Raw genomic sequence first — 16,930 nt, 5'->3', positions numbered from 1 at the left:
AAAACAGCATGATCTGGCTATGACTGAAGGATAAAGCGGAAATATTCAGCTAATTCAAAATGTTTATTACTCTCTGCTCCATCCAACGGGTCCTGGAAACAGGGGCGGATTGTGGAAATTTGGGGCCCTAGGCTATGACAGGCATGGGGCCTTCTGAATTGAGAAGACAATACATAAAACAGACCTATTATACAGATAGAGAAACTTTTGTAGAATAGACATACCTTTTTTTCCCTCTATACTTATCCCTTTTTTTGCTATTTTCCTCTCTGTTTTCTTTATTCCCCTTTTCTTTTCATATTGGCAATGTCCTCAGCTGACTTTTCAAGCTGTCTTAAAAGGAATCCAAGATTTTCCAATCACTAAGCCCATTCTAACTTAGCTGATTGCTTCTTCCTGTGTTTCCAAAAAGGCGACGGCAAAAGTAAATAACCCAGTCTTTCTTTTCACTGTAGACAAGCCATGATCTGCTTATCTGTTCTCCATTTTTCATTTGGATGAAATGAAAGATTTTCTTCTTTGCTCTACAAGGCAGGTCATGTCTGCGGGGATAACATTGACTTGGTGGACGGCCAGCCGACCGGATCTGTTCGCGTGTCCTTCGGCTACATGTCGACGTTCGAAGACTGTCAAAACTTCCTGAAGTTTGTGGCGGAGTGTTTCGTGGAGAAACCCGTCACGGTAGACCAAGTGAGGCTGCAGAAGCTGAGAGCAGCCAGGGCATCATCCGGGGGATCAAGTGAACACCCTTCAAATGAAATTTCTAATGGAGAAAACCACGAAGGAGCTGAGAAGAAATCCTTAGAAGTGTCTCAGGGAGGATTTAGACACAGAGAGTCAAAAAGCCCCACGGAGGCTTACACCCTGACCAACATCTACATATACCCCATTAAATCATGCGGAGCGTTTGAGGTTCGAGGACAAGGCACCCTTTTTTTTTCACTCCATCAGGTCTTTTCTGTGTCTTTCTCTGGATTTGCCCGCCTTGATTGGACTGTTCTTTATGCAGGTGCACGACTGGCCGCTGGGACCGCTGGGTTTACTGTATGACAGAGGCTGGATGGTGGTAAATCAGAACGGCGTGTGTCTGAGTCAGAAGAGAGAGACGCGTTTATGCCTCATTCGCCCGCAAGTCCACCTCCCCTCGAATAAATTGTTCCTACAGGCATCAGGTCAGAGAGAGTCTCTGCGTGTCTCGCTGAGAATAAAAGCCTCGCTTAACAAGAGAAGTCTCAATCAGATGAATTTCCTTCAATGCATTTGTAAAGAGATTTTCCCTGCCCCCTCCCTTCCCTTCCTGTCCTGCAGGGATGGATACTATTTCGGTCCCCCTGGAAGACGACGCTGGATTGCACACAAACTCTCGTGTGTGTCTGAGTAAAGTTTGCGGTGACAGGTGAGCGACGGATGGAAAAAAACTGACGGGGGAAGAAAATACCACCACGCATTTCCTTTTGTCAAACGTTTTTCTCTCCTGTCTTTTTGCAAGGCCTCCTTCTCCCTGCTTCTTAGTAAAGTCTTGTTACCCACTACTTTTTATAGCAAAACAAACAATGGGAAAGAGATATTAATCTCCTCTGACATATCCCCCACATGACATGTCACCATGAAAAAAAGCCCTACTATTTATTCTCTGATTCTTTGGATTAGATGTTGCAGGGAACGGCATAAAGCATAAAAAACTGAGGAAATCCCTCCTGGGGCTGCTGAAAATAATCCTCTTCTGTCCCCCAGGGTAGAGACGATGGACTGCGGAGACGAGGCTGCATCGTGGCTCTCAGACTTCCTTGGACAGCCATGCCGCCTGATAAGACAACGTCCTGATTACACTCGAGGAATGAAGAAGAAGCCAGCTGAAGGTAGCTACAGTCTATTACGAAACTCTCCATCATCTCTATTGATTGACTCGGGGGATGCTGGAAGGAAATCTAAGCTATATTTGTAAACTATTTGAACCAGTAATGCCACTGCATCATGTGACAGAAGGGTATAAAAGGTGTAACGTTGAGATGTTCTGTATCATCTATATAAAACTGTGTGATTATTAGATAGAATGTGTATGGAAAAGGATTAGGGCCACTGGAAAAAAAAAAAAAAAAGTTAAATGATTTTTAAATTTTATTGCAGTTTAGTATGGGGGAAAAAAGTCAGAATTCTGACTTTTTCTCAGAATTCTGACTTTTTTCAGAATTCTTAGATTAAATTCAGAATTCTAAGAAAAAAGTCAGAATTCTGAGATTAAAATCAGGATTGTGAGATTAAAGTCAGAATTCTAAGAAAAAAGTCAGAATTCTAAGAAAAAAGTCAGGATTGTGAGATTAAAGTCAGGATTGTGAGATTAAAGTCAGGATTGTGAGATTAAAATCAGAATTGTGAGATTAAAATCAGAATTGTGAGATTAAAGTGAGAATTCTAAGAAAAAAGTCAGAATTCTGAGAAAAAAAGTCAGAATTCTGAGATTAAAGTCAGAATTCTGAGATTAAAATCAGAATTCTGAGAAAAAAGTCAGAATTCTGAGATTAAAGTCAGAATTCTGACTTTTTCCCATGTTAAACTGAAATAAAATTTAAAAATCAGTTAACTTTTTTTTTTTTTTTTTCCACTGGCCCTAATCCTTTCCGTAAATATGTCTCAAAATGAAAGCTGCTTTTATTCTGGAAGAACCTGCAGGTTTGGTCATTTTCATCTGCATGCTGCTAAAACATCTTTTAGCTGCTCTAGAGGGTTTTTACTCCATTAAGCCAGGAGTCTGCTCTGCTTTTGCTTCAGATGTTGTTCTTTTTTGAAAGATTTTTGCAAATTTCCAGGGATTTTGTAAAGCTAAGATTATTTTTTTAGGCATCTAAAGTCAAACTCATGTTTAACCACCATGCATTGGTTTGGTGTCGACTGCTTTAAAGTCATTGCCATATTTATTGGCTTTAGTACTGAACAAAAAGCAACAAAAAAAAACTAATTTTTTCTATAATCTTTTTGCTTCTTTAAATACCAGAATATCCCCTTTGTGGGACAATAAATGAATTCTATTCTATTTTATTCTGAATTAGGCTAAAGTCCTGCTCATGGTAAATATGGAGTCAATATTTTGTGGTCTTTCTTTAAATGACAGGGAAGTTGTGTACGACTTATTTGTTATCTTATTCAGCCACTTGCATTGTGCAAACAGCCTAAATGACATATTTTTAATTGCTAAACAGCAAACAAGAAGTGGATTTAATCACATTTTTTAAAAATATCAATTAGTGTTGCACCGATACCAGTATCGGACGGGGCCCCGATCCAGCACTAAAAAGGTGCTATCGGTATCAGCGAGTACCAACAAATAGGGCACCGATACCATTTTGAGAGCCAAAAGCTATTGTCACCCATTCCAGGTAGGCAATAAAAAGTTCTAATGGATTCACTTTGTATTAGTCTTTTTTGTTCCTGCTTCACCAAGGTAGGCAGCAGCTTGACAAAGCCACGATGGCAATTATTTTACATCCAAGTACCGTATTTTGATGACCATAAGGCGCACCGTACTAAAAGGCACAGTCTCAGTTATGTGTGCCATTACTGTATTAAACACACATAAGGCGCAGCGGACTATAGGGCGCGGGTTTTATATACCTGTATATATCCTCTACTACGTTTAAATACCTCTACTGCGTATTTAAAAATAGAGCGGGAGCAAAACTGAGTATGTTTGTGCTTTATTCATGTCTGAATTAAACAGCTGCGCTAAATCAGACATGCCAATTTCCCCTTCTTCGCTGTCAGAGTCACTTTCCGTGCCGTGCGGCTCCTCGGAATTGATGCCGGCTTTTGCGAAAGCTCGAACAACAGTGCCAGCAGACACGTTAGCCCAAGCATCAACAATCCATCCGCAAACTGTGGCGTAACTCCCCCGGCGCTGCCTTCCACTTTTCGTGAAAACTGTGGTCTCCGTCGGTCATCCATCGCTCCCACGCCGCTCGCAGCCTTACTTTGAACGGCCGGTTCACACCGATGTCGAGCGGTTGAAGTTCCTTTGTCAGACATCCCGGAATAACAGAAAGCACAGCGTTCATTTGTTTCACCTTGTTTTTCACATCGGCTGTGAGATGGGCACGCATGGAGTCACAGATTAACAGCGATGGTGATGCATGGAAAAAAACCACCTGGTCTCCTTACATACACCTCCCTCAGCCACTCTTTCATCATCTCCTCATCCATCCAGCCCTTTTCATTTGCCTTAATAGCGACTCAAGCTGGGAAAGTCTCTTTAGGTAAAGTCTTTCTCTTAAAAATCAGCATAGGCGGCAGTTTCTGTCCATTTGCGTGGCAGCCAATCCACACCCACACTTCCCCCTTTAACGTTCTCATGGTGGTCTCAACAACGTCCGCAGTAACAACACACATAGGGCGCACCGCACTATAGGGCACCGCACATTTTGAGGGAAAAAAAGACGTTTACATGCGCCTTATAGTCGCGAAAATACGGTAGTATGCAGTTCTTCATATATACACACACACATCAATTTCAAACAGATGGTATCGGTATCGGCCGATACTGCAAAGCCAGGTATCGAGTATTGAGTATCGGGGCCAAAAAATGGGATCAGCACAACACTAATATTGATATCTATGCCTCTTGGAGCCAATTAAGTGGAGAAAACTGTCAATTTGGTTGTTTTTAAAGCATAATCGATTAGGATTTATTATCGCAACCATTTTCATAATTTAAAAAAATTCTAGTTATAATGAAACATTAGATAAATGCCCCCCCTACCCCCTGCTTTATGTTCATAAGTGAGTTCTGCTTCAGCTTTGGGATATTTGTAGGTTTTATGGCACAAATTGCTCAGTTGTTTTCAGCTCCAGATAATGAAATCAATACTCCCATGTTTTCTCTCACATAGTGTTTTCTGCAGATTTATATGTTACTTTAGCGGCAAGTAGATTCTACTTTAGACCCCCTCTACCAGCTTTGTAATTCCATATTTTCTGATAATGGACTCATTATGAGTTACAGCGATCAATATATTCTGGGTGCCTTTGCGACTTTTAAAACAGCTGCTGTTCCAGGAACAAGTTGTGAAGGTCGGACTTTTGTTGATCTCTCCATAAATGTTAATAAATCATGCCCATACGCCTGATTATTATACTTTTAGCAGGAAAAATCGCTCTAATTTCACTCCAACATTAAACTAATAACACCAGCAGCTGATCATCACTAAAGTCTTACATCAGAAGAATATTTGGACGTTTAAAGGAGTTCCCAAGTTTCCAGTCTCCTCTGCTTGTCAGAAATAATAAAGAGATAATTACTCTAGAGGAATTAGTCAGGCAGAAGGATCCATACTGAAAAATGAAGAGGACATGTGGTGCTTTCGGGTTATTAACTCTCCTTTAGTGGATCGAATGCTGATTTTTTTTTTCAACGTAGAACGTCCCCATGGTTATGAAGGAGAAAGCTACAGCTCTCCTCCACAGAAGCTCTTGACCTGCATGATCGACCTCCTTCCAGCTCATATCAACACATCCGACTGGCTGCAACCTTAGACTTAAACAAATAATCATCAGAAATGTTTGTCTTTACATGACAAACAAATGTAATAATTAACATTAATAATCATAATTGTTGTATTCTGACACTTCCCTGTTAACATTTTATTTAAATTATGACTTAAAAAGCTGAAACCACTGTAAATCATTACCAAATATGTCTGTAATCGTGACCTGTCCTTTATGACTGAAATGAAAAATAAACAAACTAAACTTAAAGACTTTGAGGGCTACCAGCTCTGACTATGCAGCTAATACCCTTAAAGTGGCCTATTTTACTAAGCCTATGAAAACAACACTAATAAACATATATTCACCTTCAAATAAAACAGTATAGACCAAGTGTTGCCATGATAGTTTTACGGAGTCCTTGTTGGGTCTAAAAAGAAGACATGGACATTGTTGCACACTGTTAGTCTGCCGGCAGCTTATAGAACCAAATTGGAAAGTTAAAAAATGGTGTAAGTGTTTACCATTAATGGTAAATCGTTACCGTTTCTGTAACCAAGAGCCTAAAAATAGCATTGCTGTGGCGGGTATCAGATTTAGTAACAATTCAGGCATCCATTAAATTGGCAGCGAAATCAAATCAGCTTTACCTTTTGTATGCATTTTTTTAATGAGATTCCAAAAAAGTAAAAAAAAAAAACCTTTAGACTTTGTTTCCAAGTTTAAAGACGTCCACCCCTTTGGAATGGGGGTCATTTGGCTTCTTTTGTTAGCCTGCAATGCCCTATACCTGTCTATGCCTCTGAAAGCTTGGTTGTTAAAGGGAATCGTTGGCCTGGCTGAATAGGCAAGGTCTTCTGTTCCCCTATAAAGGGGTTGGGGTTGCGATGATAGCAGGAAGGAATCAACTCAATTGCTGCATTGTAGTTTTTTGAAGGCTGAAATCTGAGTCCACCTGTTTAAGGTTGGTTTTTCTTTCTTAACATAAATGGCTTCCTTCACACCCCTCTCAAACCACCTATTTCCTTTGTCCAACCACCTATTTCCTTTGTCCAAAATGGGCGACAGTGGCGTTGGATGTAGGAGTTTGCCCTGAAATCAAAGGATTGATGGTTCAAGCCCCGACTCCGACTTTCAGTGTTTTGTGTCTTTGGGTAGGATGCTTCACCTGCATTGTCTACTGATGGTGGTCAGAGGGCCTGGTGGCGCCAGTGTACGGCAGCCCCGCTTCTGTCACTGTGTCCCAGGGCAGCTGTGGCTACAATGTAGCTTGCCACCATCAGTGTGTGTGTGTGTGTGCGTGAATGGGTGAATGAATGTAGTGTAAAGTGCTTTGGTCAAGTCTCCTGACTTGAAAAAAGGCGCTATATAAGTACATACCATTTACCATTTACCATTCTGGTCCACATCATGTCCTTTGTTCATAAGGTGTAGATGTTCCGCGAGTCTGGACACGAGGAGTTCCCTCTTCTTTGTTGGGCTATGCATTTATGGAGAGGTTGTTTTGTTTATCCAATATAAAGATCAGAGCATTCCTCACTACATTGAACTGCAGATACCACATATATTTGGTCTGGGGGTTTTGTCTTTAGGACGCACTAGTCTCTGTTTAACTGTTTTGTTTGGTTTGAAATGTACAGGGATTTTGTGTTTGGAGAAAATCCTGTTGTGTTTTTCAGAGACTCCAGCAACATATAGGATGGTGATTTCTAATGAGAGCCTAGAAATGATTATCTTCATTGTGCGTTAGAGGGCCATTTAAAGCCAGTGGTTCATTTAAGTACCTCTTTAATTAATCCCAGCAACAGTTAACCTGAAGAATTTGGGACTGCAAAAATTTGGTAATGTTCATAATTTTCATCCTTGCTCTCAAAAACTGCTAACCTGGCACAAGAATAATAAGTGTAATTCATTGGAATTATGCATTTATTGTTTTGGAAATCTTCCTGTTCCCTAAAGGGAGGGACATTCCATTCAATTCTTCAAGCTGATTGGGTACCCGCCTCCCATGTCGAGTTTTTCGGCCAATCACAGCAGAAGTAGAAGCTGAGACGTATCACATTCTTCATTTATTTCATAGGGTTAAATAAATCACACTCTTACCAAATCCAGTCGGGAGGAAAGCGTAACCTTCTTCCCATCCACAAAGGTAAAGTTTACAATATTTTTTTCAGCTTTCAAAAAAGAAATAGAGGGTATTTCAGCTAAAAGCGGCGCAGCCATGTTTGTTTAGCTTTAGCCTTCCGCCTTTCGTTGACACATTGACATCATACACATCACTGCGTTTCATTGGTCCGAAACATTTCTGTATCAACTCGAACACATCTGCCAGCTTTTGGTGTATTTTCGGGAGTTTGTGAATTTACAAAACTCGCGACAATTCATGTTGCTTGCAAGGTTAAAAAAAATAAATAAGTCAATTTTCATCAGAAGAAAAGAAACCCCATACTATGATGCTACTCCCCCCATGTTTCACTGTGGGTATGATGTTGTTTTGTTGAAGTATTGGTTTCTTGTTTAGTTTCTTGTTTAGTTTTTTGAATACTTTTTCCCTGAAGCTTTAAGGATATTTTGGTTTAATCTGCCTTAGAGCAGCTTGAACTCTGTGATCTTTTTGGGTTTTAGGAGTCTGAAATTTCCTGACAGAAAATGTTTCTCTCTTTGAAGTGCAGAAATCAAAAAGAAACGTACTTTACTTTCCTCTTACAGATTTGTTTGTTTTACAGTTCAATTGTGCTGGAAATGATGTATTATTATGGTCTTATTTCCCTTAAAAGTTTGAGGGCAGGATTTTCTCCTTCAAATCGGGATGTTTTTCATGGTGGTGAGGGAGCGCTTAAAGGCAACAATTTTATACTTTTTGCACCCTGACCCAGTGAAAGCACAGTTATTAAAACCTGCAGTTGTAATAACAACAAATACCAAAATAATAAACAATTAAAACAAGAATTACATTTTATTATTGCTTTTAAACCACCAAGATATGATCCAAAAATCTTGCACTAATTAACCGAATGTTAGAATTTAGTTCTGAGTATTTTTGGGCTTCTAAAAGAAAATATGGATTCTTAAATCAAAGTTTTTTCATCTTAAACCAAAAGAAAAAAAATCTAATATCTCTCCCATCCATTTCCCCCACTGTGCAGCAGATACATCATTTTCGCTGATCCTTCATTACTGGAACAGACCTTTGTCTTTCGTCATTTTGTAATCCAGGCTTTCTTTTGAATGTTTTGTCTCCAACCCCAGCGTGAGATCGTCTGGATGGCATCATCTTGGCAATAACCCCACTCTGAAACCTTCCTAAACTGGGTTCACTAGCTCAGACAGCCTTTACTCAGGAATAAAACCCTCTGCAGCTGAATCAGACTAATGCTTGGAGTGTTTTAGAATGTTAAAGAAGGCAGCTACACTACCCTAAATATGTCATTTCCTTCTTTATTTGCCTAAATTATCCAACTGAAAAAAAAAGTAACACATTACTGTGAAGGTTCAGAATGCCAAGGTCCCCCCCTTTGACTGCCACCCATCACACATTGCACCCGACCCCTTTGGCCCCTCCTACAGGTGGTGAGCCCTCTTTGGGCTTCGCCTGGCCGGGCTTGGGTAAAAACCCGGTCACCAGGCGCTCACCAGTGTGCCCCACCTCCAGGCCTGGCTCCAGAATGTGGCCCCGGTGACCAGTGTCCGGCGAAGGGAACACTTGGTCCATTTGTCTTACTCATCATAAGAGGTCTTTAGGCTGCTCTTTGTCTGGTTGCTCACCTAGGAACTGTCTGCCTTGGGTGACCCTACTAGGGGGCATAAAGCCACCAGACAGCATAGCTCCTAAGGTCATTGGGACACTCAAAACCCCTCCACAACGATAAGGTGGCAGCCCATTGAGGGCACCCTGGTGAGGTGTTCCAGGCACGTCCAACCGGGAGGAGGCCCAGGGGGAGACTCAGGACACACTGGAGGGACTATGTTTCTCGCCTGGGCTGGGAAAAGCCTTGGGATTCCCCCAGAGGTGCTGGACCAAGTGGCTGGGGAGAGGGACGTCTGGGTCTCCGCTACCCCCGCGACCCGACCCCAAATAAGCGGAAGAAGATGGATGGATGGATGGATAGATTGGATGGATGGATATTGTAAAGTGGAAGAAAAATAATGCATTAAGCTTGCTTTTTTTTTGTCCGATCCTCCAGTGCCACCAGCAGGTTCTCTTATCAGTACACAGAATTCTCCTGAGATTAATTCAATCTCAGTTTAAATCCAGCTCTCCTGTGAAGCCCTAAGAGAACATTGTTGGAGGATATTATATGAGAAATATTATAATGAGAACAGTGAAACATAGCAGACCGATCAAAGACGATGTTGGTTTAAAAAGTTGTCCTAAATTTTGAACAACTCAGAGTTGTTTTAAATCCATCATGAGATGACAGATCCACTGTAAACCTACCAAGACATGAAGGTCCACCTAAGATATAAAGCTGAGCCATGAAGGGACAAACCAGAGAAGCTTCTGAGGGGCCCATGGTCTCTCTAGGGGAGCTGGAGGGATCTACAGCTAAGTATAGGTGGAGTGAGTACCCAGAAATTAGATTTCCGCGAGTGTAGCACTACTTTCACATATTTTACCTTTATTAAAAATGAAAAGTGGCCTACCAAGAAATTACTCGATTATAAAGAAGACTCCAGAAGTCCTGAATAACTAATTTCTCCTTAAAATGATGTAATCAGAAACACCTAAATATAACTGTTGTTGCTATTTCTATTGTTTTAGAAATAAAAATAAAACCACACAAATGAAAATGTAAATGAAAAATAATAGGCTAAAGTAGAAGGAGCACTTTTCTAAATCTGTTTTCAATATAAAACCTCTAAAACCATTAAAGTGTGTAATAAACTGGATGTTGGCGTAAACTGCCTCCAGTCCCAATTTACACTTTTTAGAGTAGATTACTTTGAGCATAGAGATTTTATGATTAGGATTAATACAACAAAGCTTGTTTACAACATAAATAGTCATTTTTTTTAGGGCTGAAACATTAAATCAGATTAATCGTGATTAAATGATTATTGAAATAATCCCCAGGTAATGTAGTAATCGGTTAATTGTTAAATGGAGTATAAAGACCGTAGAGCATGCCTTTAGCTGACAAAGCGACCCACTTAGAGCAGAAATTATACCAAGATTGTAAAAAAATATATATATATCTAAACTTTTGCATTTAAGATAAAAAAAAAATCAAGAAGTGGAAAAAGTTTTGTTTCCCCTGGTAAAAGAACCTTGGAATATTAATGGATTATCGAAAAAATAATCAACAGATTAATTGATTTGCAAAATAATCGTTAGTTGCAGCTCTAGTTATTTTAGATAAAATTAAGCTTTTTATCCGGAAGCATTTTTGTTTAAATGTGCTTGTTCTTCATTCAGTGGAGTTAGTCATAGTGGGAAGAATCAGTAGCAATACCTCATAAAAGTATTATGCAGTAAAACTACTCATAAAGGTATAGTTTTGTTTAAAAATTTACTAAAGTAAAAGTAATTAAGTAAATGTAACTAGTTATTACCCGCCTCTGCAGCTTAGGTGTGGAAATCTACTATTCTAGTAGAACAACTATTAGTTATGCTTTCAATAAATCTGGAGTTGGAAGAACAACGAGAAAAGAAAATGTTATTTTTTTAAGGAAGCCGGATGGAGTTCTGCTTTTAGTTTAGAAACAATGTAGGAGATGAAGTTACACATGTGACAATAGGTGCTCTGGTGTATCTGTCTGTCATTTTTTACAGTAAGCATTTGATTCAGCGTCGACCAAACAAATAAAATCTCCTTTTCTCTCCGCTGTCGTAAAAAAGCGAACAACCTCTTTTTCCACTTGTTTTGTGGAAGCAGTGTGCAGAAGCTGTTAATGAGAATGTTTTTCCTGGAATCTTTGCAGTGATATAAAATCTTTCTCTCCTAGCTGCTGACTCCCCGCTCCTCTCCCTGGTGAATGAAGCTCAGTATCTCTTGATCAACCGTGCCAGCGTGGAGCTCATTCAGGATCTAATGAGCAGCAGGTTGGAACACAACACAGTTATTCCAAACTCCCCCCTTTGCTCCCGGACGCGCTGACGTCCGCTCATTTACATCACAGAGCTCTTTTTATACGGCATGCAGAAAAAAACAAAAAAACATGTCATTTGCACACATGCTCCCCCTCCTCAGGCAGGACGGCTGTGAGGGCGATCAGCTCCTCGACGCACAGAGTGTCATCAGGCGCTTCCGTGCCAATTTAGTCATAGCTGGAGCAGAGCCCTTTGAAGAGGATAATTGGTCACACTTGATTATTGGCAACACACGATTCATGGTGAGCATGCACGGTGAGACAAACAGCCAAATCCTCAGAACACCTGATGGGAGCAGGATGTCTTTCAGCGGTGAATGTGTTCTCTTTGTGATAAACCCAAAGGTTGCAGGTCGGTGTGGAAGGTGCCAGATGATTGGAATAGACCAGGACACGGGGAGCAAAACTAAAGAGCCGCTCATCAGCCTGTCAGCCCACCGGGCCGGGAAGGTGAGTCTGAAACAGTCACACTGCAAAAAATGTAATCTAAATAAGTCGTTTTTTCTTAAAATAAGTGCATTTTGTCTTGAATTACAGATGTAAGTGAGACACTTTGTCAATGGAACAAGACAATTTACATTTAAAATAAGAAAAAACAACTGCATTGTCTTGTATCAAGTGCATAATATCTAATTACCTTATTTTAAGAGTAAAAATACTCACTCCATTGACAAATCATCTTATTTATCTGCTCAAATTAAGGGTTAATACACTTAAAGGAATAGTACACCCAAAACATGATTAGCCTTCATTTTCTACTCACCCCCATGCTGAACAGCACTCTGGAGTACTTTTTTGATATCTCAAATGCATCTGGAGATCTGGGAGGCTTCTTGCTGTCTGCTGACATTCAAATAATGGAGGTCTATGGCGCCCGAGGCAGAAAGATCCATAAAAGTCCACAAAAAACGTGTCAATATTCCTCCATGCTGCTCGTCCAATGTATTCCAAGTGTCCTGAGTGGGTAGCATCCAGAATTTACTCAAAACGAAGTCATTTAGAATGTTTTTAGAGCATAAACAGTAGTGTATAGGATTTCCTGAAAGCGCGTTCACGAGTCTACGGAAACCGCGGCAGACCAAACCAGATGAAAGTGCGCATTCAGCTCGGCAAAGAACTCATGCTCTTCCTCAACACTGAAGTCCTCAGACATTTTTCTTTCGTTGTTTCTTTCTTTGCACAGGTAAACAGCACATTTCTTCTTCTACGCTTGCATTATCGGCAGAGCAGACGCTGAATGCGCACTTACATCTGGTTTGGTCTGCCGCGGCTTCTGTAGCGTCGTGAACGCGCTTTCAGGAAATCCTATACACTACTGTTTATGCTCTAAAACATTCTAAATGACTTCGTTTCGAGTAAATTATGGACGCTACCCACTCAGGACACTTGGAATACATTGGACGAGCAGTATGGAGGAATATTGACACGTTTTTTGTGGACTTTTATGGACCTTTCTGCCTCGGGCGCCATAGACCTCCATTATTTGAATGTCAGCAGACAGCAAGAAGCCTCCCAGATCTCCAGATGCATTTGAGATATCAAAAAAGTACTCCAGAGTGTTGTTCAGCATGGGGGTGAGTAGAAAATGAAGGCTAATCATATTTTGGGTGTACTATTCCTTTAATTTAAGACATTTTTACTCATTTTTAGATAGTTTTGCAGTGCACATCTCAGCCACCGTGATGCAGCTAAACAAAATCTAGATAAGTAATTTTTTCTTAAAATAAGTGTATATGTTCTTGGATTGAGGGGGTAAAATAGACATTTTGCCAATGGAACAAGACAATTTACACTTGAAATAAGAAAACGCATTTGCATTGTCTTATTTCAGGTGCATGTTATCTAATTATCTTATTCTAAGAGTATAAAATACTCATTCCATTGGCAAACTACCTCATTTACCTACTCAAATTAAGGGTGAATACACTTAATTTAAGAATTTTTTACCTATTTCTAGATCGTTTTTGCAGTGCAGGCTAAGGACCCCATAACTGATGGCCAGATGAAGCGGGGACCCCCTAATTATATATATATTGTTTGAAATTGTGTTACATCAAACTGGTCCTATAGTCACTATTACAGATGGAGTAATGTAACCAAAGTAATTTCGCCCTGGGATTATTAAAGTATTTCTGATTTGTATTCCTCGTTGATGGGACAGGTGTGAATGAAATGAGGATGTTGAATTCATGTTAATGCGTATTTAAAGACATTTTAATTAGTGGAAAAAATTGCAGGGGGGAATATATATATAAAAAAAAAGTAAAAAAAAACAAAAAAAACAAAATTTTGTCGACCCCCATGCAGTACCTCCGTGGACCCCGTAGGGGTCGCGGACCCCCTATTGAAGACCTTTGGTCTAGATCGTTTTTCTAGTGAGTATGTGGGGGGGTTTGTTGTGTCAAAGTATAAAAAGTGCCACTGCTAAACTAAAAATATGTTTGTTCTTTTTCACTTTTAGGTGACGTTCGGCGTTTATCTGAGTCACCAAAATCCTGATTGTTCCACCGGATCTAACGTCCTCTCTGTTGGCTCCCTGATACAGGCCGAAGCACAGGATTGTTGATCAGAGCCATTATACACTACTGACAGCTGTGGCCCCTCAGAGGCCCCTTATCCTCTCTACATTGTGAAGATCACCTCACCTACAGTAGCAGCCATTCAAAATGGCCCATTCCAGTAAAAACGCCACTTCCCTCCATCTCCCAGAAAAATGCAGTGACCCCCTCTTGCATATTTTTTTACTCTGACTCCACCCTTTTCCCTGAATTACAGGGTCTGACCAGGAAATAAGGCTTCCCTTTAGATCTTAATGTCTACAAATCATGACAGAAAGAATATGTTAATACAAATATTGATTTTTAAAAAGGAATTGTAGGGGAACAGCCAAAGACTAATTAAGGAAATTGTGGGAATTTTGAATGGCTACTACTGTAATTGCCTCAAGGAATTTCTTGTTTTTGTTGTTTTTTAATCCCAATCAGCCATGTTGAATCCAACCATGAAGCTCTGCTTCGGTTAATATTTCTATGAAATTCATATAATCCAGATTAGAATACATGTTTAACTCTAGTTTTTGCCAATTCTGTAACATTTCATCAGCTTGGAGCATACAGATAGAGAGACCTTTAAACTTTTTCGGTCTGTTTTAAATCATCAGGACTCCTGGGCTCTCTGTTCGGCCCTAAAAGTCGGGTTATTATCCCACTGAAAGACCCACTGATGGCCCATTTGCAGTCCAGCAGACTTTTATTTCAAACTGATTTTTATACCTGGTGTGACCGAAGTCTTTCAGTGCACTTAACAACAAGCATGACATGTTTTTCCACATTTTATCCTTTCTGTGAAACAGAAATCACCTGGAGCGATCTGTCTTTAAAAGTTCAATTTGAAACTCTTAAACCTTTTTCTTTATAAAGGAGTTAAAACCATTAAAGGTACACAGTCAGGTAATATGCCTGTACCAAAAAGAGCAAAAACCAGTGGATTATGTTCAAATCAGGCTATGCTACAAGCTTTTATCCTGGTAGTGTTTTGATGGTCCTTTTTGGTGCTACTGGCATTGCCTCTGAACTACCAGAAAACCTGATGGTGGCCATTGATGCAGCTACTAAATAAATCCTGACTGTGCCATAGAAAACTGACAGCTTGGAGGGCAGGGCTTAACAGCACTGCTAACACCAGTAGCATTATTAGCAAGGACATTGTCAGGTCTAAGCACCTAAAACATCATACATGCATACAGGGAAAGAAAGAAAGCACAATTAATTTAGTTACTTGCAAGGAGAGCAGGAAGAGACTGCGGAGTTAACAATCTCCACCCCACTCTGCAGTCTCAGTAAACATGTCCTCTAAATCTCAGGGTTCAGTCAAAGTTTAAGCTGTTGAAGCTGTTCAAAGTTCAGCAGGTCGAGTGCTGCCCGTAGATCAACCACAACCTCCCCAAAAGCAAATCCACAAATCACAGTATACTTCAGAAAAGGTGGCTATGAAAACACGCACATAGCATACAGCTTTATGCATGATAACACTACACAAAAACATTTATATACAATTATTCTAACAGACATGTACTCATATGTCTATCAAATAACATTGACAAGTGAGACTTTTTTTTTTTTTACCAGCCTTGAAATAAATGCTATTTCTGACATTTTGCACTATCTGTACTGTAGGCAGCGCTACAGTAAATTACTTCCCACTGTCATCAGAACCCCCATCCCCTTACAGGGGACCAGAACCCCGCCTGTTCAGCCAACAATCCCCTCTAATGACCCCCCCTTCAGAGGCATAGACCAGTACCTGGTATTACAGGCTAACAAAAGAACCCAAACATCTCCCCATTCCCTGCTTTTCCGGTTCAAGTTGCATGTTTTCAAAGCCAAAAAGAGGCTTTGTTTTTCATCCACACCATGAAACCTCAAACTCAACACTATTTCTGATATTTTGAATTGAAAAAGCTTCCTGGATGGGAAGCGAAGCATCTCCAAACTGGGAAACAAAGTCTAATTAATTTGATACTTTTTTAGAATGACTGTGACCTGGATGACTGAGTATCTTCACCAGCATAGTGCCTTTCACTCTAACAAAGTTCCCAATGTCTCTGGAAAAAAAAAACGAGCCCACAGCATCACAGATCCTCCACCATACTTAAAACTTTGCCTGAGCAGCTTTGTCATTTATCAGTTCAGTCAAGGCAAACCAACCAAGAGGTTTGCTGTGGAGAAGCAAAATAGATCGGACTGAATTCTGGTTCCAGTAGAACTCCACGGGTATATTTGTGCACTGCAAAAATGATCTAGAAATAAGTAAAAATGTCTTAAATCAAGTGTATTTAACCTTAATTTTAGTGGGTAAATGAGATGATTTGCCAATGGAATGAGTATTTTACTCTTAAAATAAGGTAACTGTATAATATGCACTTGAAATAAGACAATGCAGTTCCTTTTTCTTATTTTAAATATAAATTGTCTTGTTCCATTGGCAAAGTGTCTCACATACCTCCTCAATTCAAGAAAAAATGCACTTAGTTTAAGAAAAAAATGACTTATCTAGATTTCCATTTTTTGCAGTGTGATGGTAGGATGGTTGTGATGGTTGTTTTGACCCTCAGATGTCACTTTTTATTTCTTATTTCTAACAGTGGCCTTTGAATGATTATTTGCTTCTATCCCAAGTCAATTCATGTCGCCAGGAGAACAGAAAGGCATAGATAGGAATTACAAGTTCATTGGCAGTCAGTTAGAAAAAAAAATTAAATGCTTTTGCAACAATAATTTCGAAAGCTTTATGAGTTACCAAAAAATGGGGCATGAGTGATTTTGCTTCAATTTTTTTTTCCTCAAATGTTTCATTTTAAATTCTG

At 39.9% G+C, this 16,930-nt stretch overlaps 1 protein-coding gene across 2 annotated transcripts in view; it reads left to right on the top strand.

The window, feature by feature from the left end:
• The window catches only part of mocos (molybdenum cofactor sulfurase), a 28,329-nt gene that overhangs the window by 11,053 nt on the left and 346 nt on the right, over positions 1 to 16,930 (top strand). The window contains exons 8-15 of one of the 2 annotated variants that reach the window (XM_038281429.1): positions 532 to 912; positions 1,010 to 1,172; positions 1,309 to 1,396; positions 1,735 to 1,859; positions 11,422 to 11,518; positions 11,667 to 11,808; positions 11,911 to 12,015; positions 14,027 to 16,050. In XM_038281429.1, coding sequence (XP_038137357.1) covers positions 532 to 912; positions 1,010 to 1,172; positions 1,309 to 1,396; positions 1,735 to 1,859; positions 11,422 to 11,518; positions 11,667 to 11,808; positions 11,911 to 12,015; positions 14,027 to 14,131 — 1,206 coding nt within the window. In that variant the 3' untranslated portion in view covers positions 14,132 to 16,050. Of the gene's footprint in view, positions 1 to 531; positions 913 to 1,009; positions 1,173 to 1,308; positions 1,397 to 1,734; positions 1,860 to 11,421; positions 11,519 to 11,666; positions 11,809 to 11,910; positions 12,016 to 14,026; positions 16,051 to 16,930 lie in introns of those variants that run through there. The other variant, XM_038281431.1, reaches the window with a different exon arrangement.

This window comes from Cyprinodon tularosa, unplaced genomic scaffold, assembly GCF_016077235.1.
Source record: "Cyprinodon tularosa strain WSP-4 unplaced genomic scaffold, ASM1607723v1 ctg170, whole genome shotgun sequence".
Lineage (NCBI taxonomy): Eukaryota > Metazoa > Chordata > Actinopteri > Cyprinodontiformes > Cyprinodontidae > Cyprinodon > Cyprinodon tularosa.
This window is presented reverse-complemented; position numbering and strand designations above follow the sequence as displayed.